Source organism: Pristiophorus japonicus, chromosome 7, assembly GCF_044704955.1.
Source record: "Pristiophorus japonicus isolate sPriJap1 chromosome 7, sPriJap1.hap1, whole genome shotgun sequence".
Taxonomy (NCBI): Eukaryota; Metazoa; Chordata; class Chondrichthyes; family Pristiophoridae; genus Pristiophorus; species Pristiophorus japonicus.
In genome coordinates this window covers 120,160,573-120,172,748 of record NC_091983.1, presented here as the reverse complement: position 1 = coordinate 120,172,748, position 12,176 = coordinate 120,160,573, and the positions used below count along the sequence as shown (strand labels likewise).

The following is a 12,176-nucleotide window of genomic DNA, read 5'->3' as shown; positions in this document are numbered from 1 at the left end:
GCGCTATATAAATACTTGTTGTTGTTGTTGTATAGTTCACAAAGCTTTCCACTACTAGGGGTTTTTCTCGCCTCGTTTCTGGATCTGTTGTAGACTAATTGATAGAGATTGATTGCCATAATTAGTCAACAACTCCATTATTCTTGTATCATGTGACTAACAGGATGGTAGAAGGCAAACTAGATTGACCTTGGTCTTTTTCATTCAGCAATTTCTTAAGCTCATAAGAAATAGGAACAGGAGTAGACCATTTGGCCCCTCGAGCCTGCTCCACCATTCAATAAGATCATGGCTGATCTTCAACTCAACTTCACTTTCCTGCACTATCCCAGTATCCCTTGGTTCCCTTAATATCCAAACTTTATTGATCTCTCTCTTGAATATACTCAACGACTGAGCCTCCACAGCCCTCTGGGATAGAGAATTCCAAAGCTTCACCTGAGTGAAGAGATTTCTGCACATCTCAGTCCTAAATGGCCGACCCCTTAGTCTGAGATTTGTGACCCCTGGTTCTAGACTCCCAAGCCATTCCTTGGTTGTGCTGCACTTTGAGTAGTCCAGAGAAATGCTGCAAAAATGCTAATTCTTTCCATTTTTCTCCAAAGGGGAGGACATGGAATTATGTACTCTGGGAAGAAAGAAAGCAATAATTCAGGCAAGGCTCCCAATTGCTGTCTTGCCAGAAAGTGCGTAAGTGTGGAGTATAGAAAGGGTTCAGTCATGATCCTCTCTCTGTTTCCCTATCCCCTATATAGCTTGCAGACACTAATCACCCCAAGCTTACATGTAAAGAATGGACACTGAGGGAGACTCCTACCTGTGCAATTATTTATCAGTAAGACGCAACAGCATCAGAAGAGTAGGAAGGTCGAGAAGAAAAGAGACAGAAAAGAGGATAAATTGAAAAACAGACTTGTTTTGTGTAGGACCCTTGCAAGCAACTGAGAAGAGATGATTGCATCAATCCTTGCAGGTCCCACAGACTAAGCTTTCTCCTTCTACTCCAACACAATTTACAAAATATGTGTTGACCATTTTTTTTAAAGAGGCAAGTGCCACTTGTAATATTCAAAATATCATCTTTACTGCAGAAATGATGCTAAGTTGACTGCCACTATTTTGACATGTAAACTGAACTGAAATGTAATGCCAAGAATATACTATGTTTCCTTTTTGTGTGCACTGAAGTTCTAATAGTACAGGTTCTTTGCACATAGATAAATAGATTTGTGTCTCATCTCTAGAGTGATCTATGGAAGGAAGGATATGTATTTATATATAATTGTGCTAATACGTAACACTTTTTGTTTTCCAGCTGGAAAGTTATTGATTGCGCCCTTGATGTTGGTTTTGGTGGTGGTACTAGGAGCCATAGCATTTGTAGTAGGTAAGGAATAGAGCCTTTCTTTTGTGATTTCATTGATGCAGTTAATATTGAATTAAGGTTTTAATAAATGTTTTGAAAGTTCATTGAAGTGCTTTGACTTCAGATGAAAGATTTTCTCGTAAATGTCTTTGTAACAGTGATTATTGCATAAGTCCAACGTGTTTGACTCATCCATTTATACATTTGCGGGCACTGCCAACTTTTTACGTGAAGAAGCATTCCTGTAGTTTAAAAGCTGCAAAGGGCACTCGGGTAGAAATTAGACCGGGCCCGTATTCAGCGAGCGCCAGAACAGAGAGGCTAGAGATCGTCCCAAAATTGGGCCTCTGGCCTTACCTACATCTTGGGGGTGAGCTAACGCGCCTTTGGCACCATCACAGACAGCCCGCCTCATGAAAAAAATTGATTTAAGGCCGCCAGCAGCAGCTATCGGGTAAGCTCTGGGAGGAGATGTTGGATCGGGCAATGGGGGGGGGGGGCGGGAGGCGGTGGTGCCAATGTGATCACCAGGATTGTGGAGTCAGCGGAGGTGGGGTTGGGGGAGCGGGGTGAGGGAGAGAGACACTTCTGCCCCTCCTGGTTCCACAGAAAGGTTTAGTGGGGGCCGCTGGAAGAATCCTCAGAAGGGCAGGCCTGACAATTGCTCCTTTCATCGGTAACAATTTTTGTAGAGGGGTCTTTCAGCCGATCTTAGGCCCCTCATTAATGTATTCAATACATTTAATAGATGTTTTATAAATACATAAAGAGAAAGAGAATAACTAAAGAAAGAGCAAGGCCTATTGGAGACCAAAAAGGAAGCCTGTGTGTGGAGGCAGAAGACATAGGTATGGTTCTTAAGGTCTGTCGTCCCAAAAGAGAGGGACAATGCAGACATTGTAGTTAAGGAGGAGGAGTGGGAAATATGAGATGAGAGGAAGTATGAAGGGGTTTAAAATCTTTGAAAGTAGATAAATAGGCAGGCCCGGATGAAATGTATCCCAGGCTGTTAAGAGAAGCAAGGAAGGAAATAGCGGAGGCTCTGACCATCATTTTTCAATCCTCTCTGGCTACAGATGTGGTACTGGAAGACTGCTAACATTGTACCATTGTTTAAAAAGGGAAAAAGGGATAGACCGAGTAATTGCAGACCAGTCAGTCTAACCTCGGTGGTGGGAAAATTTATGGAAAAATTCTGTGGGACACTATGAACTGTCATTTAGAAAGGCACGGATTAATCAAGGACAGCCAGCATGGAATTATTAAGGGAAGGTCATGTCTGACTAACTTGATTTGAATTTTGTGAGGAGGTAACAAGGAGCATTGATGAGGGTAGTGCATTTGATGTAGTGTGCATGGATTTTAGCAAGGTTTTTGACAGGTTCCGACATGGCAGACTGCTCAGAAAAGTAAAAGCCCATGGGATCCAAGGGAAAGTGGCAGTGTTGGATCCAAATTGGCTCAGTGGCAGGAAGCAAAAGGTAATGATCGACGAATGTATTTGTGACTGGAAAGCTGTTTCCAGGGGTTCCGTCGGTCCCTTGCTTTTTGTGGTATACATCAATGATTTAGGGGCCAAAATTCATCATCACACCGCCCACTGCCGGCGACATTTCTCCTGAAGATCTGCCCAGTGCCACTTTAGAGGTGGCCTGGAGCAGGCGGGAGGAGAGAGCCACCAGGAACCGCCCACTGACGTCAGCGGACGGTCGAGTGGCGCAACTGATCTCCCGCCCGCCGAGCTCCCAGATTCCTGCGGGCGGGACTCGGCGGCAGAACAGGGGTGGACCGCTGCAAGGAGGCTGGTCTGTCCCCGACGATAAGTAGGAAGAAGCTGAAAAAAAGGTAAGTGAACATTTTTTTTTAAATTTTCAACAGCAACTTACCTGGATGGGGTCCCCTGAAGGTCTTCGGATAGTTTTTTTTATTTTTTAGAGTCGATTTTTTTTTCAGGTCTTCGACCCTCCGTGGGCCCGACTCCATCCTCGGTGGCACTTGGGCAGCAAGCGCCTCTGCCGCCGAGAATGAGACCTCCCGCCCGCTGCTGCCCAGACTGGCGGCGTACGTCGTCCATTTGCTGCCCGACGACCTTTGAGGGACCTCGGTGATGAATATCCCACCCAAAGTACCATCCGGTACCTCGGCGGCACTTGGATGGGCGGAGGCCTTGATGAAAATCGGCCCCTTCGATTTCAGTGTAGGGGGCATGATTAAGAAGTTTGCAGATGATACAAAAATTGGCCGTGTGTTTGATAGTGAGGAAGAAAGCTGAAAGAACATAACACAAGAACATAAGAAATAGGAGCAGGAGTAGGCCATTTTGACCTCTCAAGCCTGCTCCGCCATTTAATAAGATCATGGCTGATCTGATGTTGGGCTCAGCTCCACTTCCCTGCCTGCTCCCCATAACCCTTCACTCCCTTATCTTTCAAAAATCTGTCTATCTCCACCTTAAATATATTCAATGTAGACTGCAGGAAGATATCAATGGACTGGTCAGGTGGGCAGAAAAATGGCAAATGGAATTCAATCCAGAGAAGTGTGCGGTAATGCATTTGGGGAGGGCTAACGAGGCAAGGGAATGCACATTAAATGGTAGAGTACTGCGAAGTGTAGAGGAACAGCGGGACGTTGGGAGTGCATATCCACAGATCTACATGTCCACAGTGTACTAAGCTTAAATAAAGGAGACTATGAAGGTATGAGGGCAGAGTTGGGTAAAGTAGACTGGGAAAATAGATTAAAGTGTAGGACGGTTGATGAACAGTGGTGTACATTTAAAGAGATATTTCACAACTCTCAAGAAAAATATATTCCAGTGAGGAGAAAAGGGTGTAAGAGAAAACATAGCCATCCGTGGCTAACTAAAGAAATAAAGGACGGTATCCAATTAAAAACAAGGGCATACAAAGTGGCCAAAACTAATGGGAGGACAGAGACTGGGAGGCTTTTAAAAGTCAGCAAAGAATGACTAAAAAAATGATTAAGAAAGGGAAGATAGACTATGAAAGTAACCTAGCACCAAATATTAAAACAGGTAGTAAGAGTTTCTGTAGGTATATAAAAAGGAAAAGAGTGGCTAAAGTAAATGTTGGTCCCTTAGAGGATGAGACTGGGTAATTAGTAATGGGGAACATGGAGATGGCAGAAACACTGAACAAATATTTTGTATCAGTCTTTACAGTAGAGGACACTAACAATATTCCAACAGTAGATAGTCAAGGGGCTATTGGGGGGGAAAGGGGGGGGAGAGGTACTTAAGACAATCACAATCACTAAGGAAGTGCTACTCAGTAAGATAATGGGACTAAAGGCAGATAAATCCCCGGACCTGATGGCTTGCATCCTAGGGTCTTAAGAGAATTAGCGGCAGGGATTGTGGATGCATTGGTTGTAATTTACTAAAATTCCCTGGATTCTGGAGAGGTCCCAGCAGATTGGAAAACTACAAATGTAACGCCCCTATTTAAAAAAAGGAGGCAGACAAAAAGCAGGAAACTATAGACCAGTTAGCCTAACATCTGCGGTTGGGAAAATGTTGGAGTTCATTATTAAAGAAGCAGCAACAGAACATTTGGAAAAGCAAAATTCGGTCAGGCAGAGTCAGCATGGATTTATGAAGGGGAAGTCATGTTTGACAAATTTGCTGGAGTTCTTTGAGGATGTAACGAACAGGGTGGAGAAGGGGAACTAATGGATGTGATGTATTTGGACTTCCAGATGGCATTTGACAAGGTGCTACATAAAAGGTTACTGCACAAGATAAAAGTTCACGTGGTTGGGGGTAGTATAGTAGCATGGATAGAGGATTGGCTAACTAACAGAGAACAGAGAGTCGGGATAAATGATTCATTCTCTGGTTGCCAGCAGTAACTAGTGGGGTGCCGCAGGGATCAGTGCTGGGACCCCAACTATTTACAATCTATATTAACGACTTGGAAGAAGGGACTGAGTGTAACGTAGCCAAGTTTGCCGATGATACAAAGATGGGAGGAAAAGCAATGTGTGAGGAGGACACACAAATCTGCAAAAGGACATAGACAGGCTAAGTGAGTGGGCAAAAATTTGGCAGATGAAATATAATGTTGGAAAGTGTGAGGTCATGCACTTTGGCAGAAAAAATCGAAGAGCAAGTTATTATTTAAATGGAGAAAGATTGCAAAGTGTCGCACTACAGCGGGACCTGGGGGTACTTGTGCATGAAACACAAAAGGGTAGTATGCAGGTACAGCAAGTGATTAGGAAGACCAATGGTATCTTGGCCTTTATTGCAAAGGGGATGGAGTATAAAAGCAGGGAAGTCTTGCTACAGCTATACAAGGTATTGATGAGGCCACACCTGGAATACTGCGTGCAACTTTGGTTTCCATATTTACGAAAGGATATACTTGCTTTGGAAGCAGTTCAGAGAAGGTTCACTGGGTTGATTCCGGAGTTGAGGGGGTTGACTTGTGAGGAAAGGTTGAGTATAGGAAAGGCCTCTACTCATTGGAATTCAGAAGAATGAGAGGAGATCTTATTGAAATGTATAAGATTGTGAGGGAGCTTGACAAGGTGGATGCAGAGAGGATGTTCCCACTGATGGGGGAGACAAGAACTTAGAGGGCATGATCTTAGAATAAGGGGGCGCCCATTTAAAACAGAGATGAGTAGAAATTTCTTCTCTGAGGGTTGTAAATCTGTGGAATTCGCTGCCCCAGAGAGCTGTGGAAGCTGGGACATTGAATAAATTTAAGACCAAAATAGACAGTTTCTTAACCGATAAGGGGTTATGGGGAGCGGGCGGGAAAGTGAAGCTGAGTCATGGCCTACTCCTGTTCCTATTTCTTATGTTCTTATGTTCTTATCCCTGAAGGTAGCAGGACAGGTAGATAAGGTGGTTAAGAAAACATATGGGATACTTTCCTTTATTAGCCGAAGCATAGAATATAAGAGCAGGGAGGTTATGCTTGAACTGTAAAAAAAAAAAACACTCATTAAACCACAGCTAGAGCACTGTGTACAGTTCTGGTCACCACATTACAGGAAATATGTGATTGCACTGGAGTGGGTACAGAGAAGAGTTATGAGGATGTTGCCAGGACTGGAGAATTTTAGCTATGAGGAAAGATTGGATAGGGTGGGGTTGTTTTCTTTGGAACAGAGGAGGCTGAGGGGCACCTTGATTGAGGTGTATAAAATTTAGAGGCCCAGATAAAGTAATTGGAAGGACCTATTTCCCTTTGCAGAGAGGTTAATAATCAGGGGGCATAGATTTTAAGTAAGGTCGAGGTCTGGAACTCACTGCCTGAAAGGGTGGTAGAAACAGAAACACTTGTCACACTTAAAAAGTACTTGGATATGCACTTAAAGTGCCATAACCTACAAGGCTACGGATCAAGAGCTGGAAAATGGAATTAGGCTGGATAGCTCTTTTTCGGCCAGCACATGATGGGTCGAATGGCTTCCTGTGGGGAAAATTTCTATAATTCTATGATTTAAAGAGCCCACCTCCCCCTCCCACCTTTCTTTTATAGGCTACTGCCTGAGACCCCTTAAAAATGGTCCCCATGAATTTAGCAGTGGTGCCAACCCCTGCATCGATTGAGCGCAGGCAGACAACTTCTAAATTGATATACTTTGCACCCATTTTATACCCAGAAAATGTGCAAAACGCATACCAATTTCTACCCCTCTTGTGTCCAGACAGTTAAAGGATACCACATTCCTCACAGTAGTTTAATTTAATTTAACGAAAATGCCACGTCATTATTGGAATACATACTGGCTGTATGTTGGTAATACAGGGAAGGAGGTTGGTTGGTGTTATTCTAAACAGTTACTGTCAACAAAGGCAGACATTGATGCAGAGATTCAACATCGCCTCCAGTGCGCCAGTGCAGCCTTCGGCCGCCTGAGGAAAAGAGTGTTCGAAGACCAAGCCCTCAAACCTACCACCAAACTCGTGGTCTGTAGTAATTCCCGCCCTCCTATATGGGTCAGAGACATGGACGACTTACAGAAGACATATCAAGTCGCTGGAGATATATCACCAACGATGTCTCCGCAAGATCCTGCAAATCCCCTGGGAGGACAGATGCACCAACATAAGTGTCCTCGCCCAGGCTAACATCCCCAGCATTGAAGCACTGACCACGCTAGATCAGCTTCGCTGGGCAGGCTACTTAGTTCGCATGCCAGGCATGAGACTCCCTAAACAACTGCCGATATGTGGAGCTCCTTCATGGCAAATGAGCCAAAGGTGGGCAGCAGAAATGGTACAAAGACACCCTCAAAGCCTCCCTGGTGAAGTGCAACATCACTGACGCCTGGGAGACCTTGGCCGAAGACCGCCCTAGGTGGAGAAAGTGCATCCGGGAGGGCGTTGAGCTCTTCGAATCTCAACGCTGGGAGCATGAAGAGACCAGGCGCAAGCAACGGAAGGAGCATGTGGTAAATCAGTGCCACCAACCCCCCCCTGCCCCCTTCCCCCGATGATTATCTGTCCCATCTTTGACAGGGTCTGTGGCTCTTGTGTTGGACTGTTCGGCCACCAAAGAACTCACTTCAGGAGTGGAAGCAAGTCTTCCTCGATTTCGAGGGACTGCCTATGATGATGATGATGATGATGATGAAACAATTACTGGTTTATCCTGTCCTGATCTATAATTTTTTCGTTAAACCTCGTGGCCCTGAAATTCTGGTCGTAGACTTCTTTCAAACGAACGCCTCCGACCGGAGAATTTTTACGAAAGTACCTGGTGGTCCCAGAGGAGCCTGCGATTCCGGTGGGAAGGCCTTCTCTTCCCCTGCTGCGGAGCGCGCTCCCGTCCTCCAGGTTCCCACGCAAAGGGTAATCAGGTACAGTATTCCACAGCTTTCTCATTAATAGCAATTAGAACTCCGTATCTACGAGTTCTCATTGCTATTAACGAGAAAAAAAAACAAACACACTAAACGCCAAAATAAAAAACACATCTCACATAATTTAAAATTAATTGAAATTAAAGTTAATAAATGTCTTAGAAATTTTTTTTTTCTGATTTAAAAAAAAAAAAGTTTTTAAAATTATGGTTTAAAATAAATTTACCGTAGTGGGCAGGGTTTTTAACAATAAAATGCGTTTTTTAAATTTTATTTTATTATGTTTTTGTGTGTTTTAAAACTCCTCCGCCTGTAAAAGAAGACTATGTGCCTGCTTTTATCAGGCGCAAGAGTTTTCAGGACATTTGCTGGTCAAGATATGGGTAAATACTGCAACCTTGCCCTTGCAAATGTTGCAGCTCCCGACCTGCGGAGGATTTGTCAAGCTTGCCCGATCGGAAAAAAAAGGTTTTCAGCGCATGCGCATGCGATGCCTTCCCGGGTCCATACACACTCCGTACAGACCCGGGGAGGCCATGACTTCTGGGCCATTATATGTATTTTGTGGAAGCTTGTACAAATATTTCTTCTGTAATCCACAAGTAACTGCAGAGAAAGTATTGAAGTGCACTTGAGTAGATTCCATTCTTGCAATAAAGCACTGTTTGGGAGCCAAGCCTTTTTTTTGTGAGGAGGAACTTTGTGTATCCAATAAAATCTGTGTTCCCTTTAGGTTAGATGAACAATAAAATCAGATGTTAAAAATGTGAAGAGACAGAAAAATAATAAGTGGTGCTGAGTTCTTGATCTTTTCACAACAAACTCCAGTTCTGGAGTAAGTGCAAGCAGGAAATTCTAAGGTTTAAAGAGTGACTTCCTGTTATTAACAGCAAGTTTCAAGTTTGGCCTTATTTTACAAGGAGAACTTTTTTTTAACCATAGACTTCCTGGCACACACTATCTGAATGCAGGTTGGCTAGTTTCCTCAATTTGTGCTCGGTTGTGGAAATTTGTAAGCCAGCAAACAAGGGAATTAGTAAACTATGACAGAATGTCTGGGCTTGATGGAGAGAAATTAAGCACAAAAAAATAGTGGCGCTAACTTCCTTCTATCCTTAGATTACTCTCCTCTACAACTAACATTTAACCTAGAGGGACTACAGATGAACTGCTGCAATATCTTTTGCCTGTGCTGGATTTCAGCTTGCTACCATTGCTATATTTAATCTACAGTACTACTGCAAGTGTGATAATAATGCTGTCAGGTTTATGTTCTATTCTGTTGTGTCCCTCCAACATAAGGTCAGAAATGGGGATGTTCGCTGATGGTAGCACAGTGTTCAGTTCCATTTGCAACTCCTCAGATAATGTGGCAGTCCATTCCTGCATGCAGCAAGACCTGGAAAACATCCAGGCTTGATGTGATAAGTGGCAAGTAACATTTGTGACACACAAGTGCCAGGCAATGACCATCTCCAACAAGAGAGAGCCTAATCAACATTCAAATGCATTACCAAGGCCACGTCCCCCAAGTTCAACACCATCCTTGACAAAGCAGTCTGCTTGATCAGTACTTTATCCACTAGCTTAAATATCCAACCCCTCCACCAGCAGTGTACCATGGCTGCAGTGTTTACTATCAACAGGATGCATTGAACAAATCACCATGCATTCTTAGCAGCACCTCCCAAACCCACGATCTCCAACTCCGAGAAGTACAAGGGCTGGAGGTGCAAGGGAACACCATCACCTCCAAATTCCCCTTCAAATCATACACCATCCTGAATTGGACATGTATGGTTGTTCCTTCACTGTCGCTGGATCAAAATCCTAGAACTCCCTCTCTAATAGCACTGTGGAAGTACCTTCACCACATGAGCTAGGCCCACCACCACCTTTTTGGGGCAACTAGGGGTGGCCAACAAATGCCGGCCTTGCCAGCGACACCATCATATCCCAAGAATTATTTTTTTTAAACTGCATTGGTGCTACGTACTGCCTCTAATGGCATTAGGGAAGAAATGCTTTTTTATGCAGAGCTCCGCAAAGTAGAAGTCAATGATAACCCCCGGTGGTAATACAGTAAATCCTGCATTTTTAACCAGCTCAAATGCAGCACAATCAGAACAACAACAACTTGTATTTATATAGCGCCTTTAATGTAGTGAAGTGTCCCAAGGCATTTCACAGGAGTATTATGACACAAATATTTTGACACCGAGCCACATAAGGAGAAATTAGGGCAGGTGACTAAAAGCTTGATCAAAGAGGTAGGTTTTAAGGAGTGTTTAAAGGAGGAAAGAGAGGCGGATAGGTTTAGGCAGGGAATTCCAAAGCTTAGGGTGTAGGCAAACAATGGTTGAGCGATTATAATCTGGGATGCTCAAGAGGGCAGAATTAGAGGAGGGCAGAATTAGAGGAGCGCAGATATCTCCGGGGCAGGGGGAGAGCGTTGTGGAGCTAAAGGAGATTACAGAGATAGAGAGGGGCGAGGCCATGGAGGGAATTGCAAACAAGGATGAGAATTTTGAAATCGAAGCATTGCTTAACCGGGAGCCAATGTAGGTCAGTGAGCATAAGGGTGATGGGTGAGCAGAACTTGGTGGGAGTTAGGACACTGGCAGCTGAGTTTTGGATCACAAGTTTACGTTGGGGAGAATGTGGGAGGCCAGCCAGGAGTGTGTTGGAATAGTCAAGTCTAGAGGTAACGAAGGCACGGATGAGGGCTTCAGCAGCGGATGAGCTGAGGCAAGGATGGAGATAGCCGATGTTACGGAGGTGAAAAAAGGCGATCTTAGTTATGGTGCAGTTATATGGTCAAAATCTCATTTCGGGGTCAAATATGGCAGCAAGGTTGTGAACAGTAGGGTTCAGCCTCAGACAGAAGTTGGGGAGAGAGATGGAGTCAGTGGCTAGGGAATGGAGTTTGTGGTGGGAACCGAAAACAATGGCTTCGATCTTCCTAATATTTAGTTGAGCAGTGGGAGCAGCTCATTAGCATACCTTCTAAAGGTCAGGGTACTTTCAGGGGGGCGGAGCAAGAACTAAAGTGACAAGAAAGTCAGCTTCATTAACTCTCATCCTCTTGGTTCTCACCAACTGAGCCATTTTAAAAAATGTTACTTGTGCCTCATTATATGTCTTGCATGTTTGTTTTGATCTGATCAGAACACCTGATTTTTTTGGGGGCTAGAAAAATCTGAATAACCATCCTGGAAACCAAAGTAAAATATACATGCATGCAACAGAGTCTTATCGTAATCAAGATAGGTTGGTTCTGAGCTTGTTCTAGGCAGAGTAACCTATTCACGTGATGGTTTGTTTAAATACAATATCCAAACAAAAACAAGATTCTGATTGCAAATGTCAAATCTCATAATGGATTGAAGAGCTACAGGGTATGATGCAGTGAATGGGTGAGTGAATTTAGAAAAGAAGTAGTGAGTCATAGAGAGTGGAAGATGCCACATTACATTACCAGTCTATACTGATTTAGTTGATCTCAATTGTCACACAGTAACATAGGAACAGGAGTAGGCCATTGAGCCCCTTGAGCCTGTTCCACCATTCACTGAGATCATGGCTGATCTGCGACCTAACTCCATATACCTGCCTTTGGCCCATATCCCTTAATACCTTGGTTAACAAAAAGCTTTCAATCTCAGATTTAAAATTAACAATTGATCTAGCATCAATTGCCATTTGTGGAAGAGAGTTCCAAACTTCTACCACCCTTGTGTGTAGAAGTGTTTTCTAATTTTACTCCTGAAAGGTCTGGCTCTAATTTTTAGACTTTGCCCCCTAGTCCTAGAATACCCAACCAGCAGAAATAGTTTATCTCTATCTACCCTATCTGTTCCCCTTAATATGTTGAAAACTTCGTACTGATCACCCCTTAACCTTCTAGATTCTGGAGAATACAACCCCAATTTGTGTAATCCCTCCTCGTAACTCAACCCTTGAAGTC

General features: G+C 43.8%; 1 protein-coding gene across 1 annotated transcript in view; it reads left to right on the top strand.

Annotated features, from left to right (window-relative positions):
- The window catches only part of rnf217 (ring finger protein 217), a 173,527-nt gene that overhangs the window by 141,174 nt on the left and 20,177 nt on the right, over positions 1-12,176 (top strand). The window contains exon 5 of the mRNA XM_070884453.1: positions 1,316-1,387. Coding sequence (XP_070740554.1) covers positions 1,316-1,387 — 72 coding nt within the window. The remainder of the gene's footprint in view (positions 1-1,315; positions 1,388-12,176) is intronic.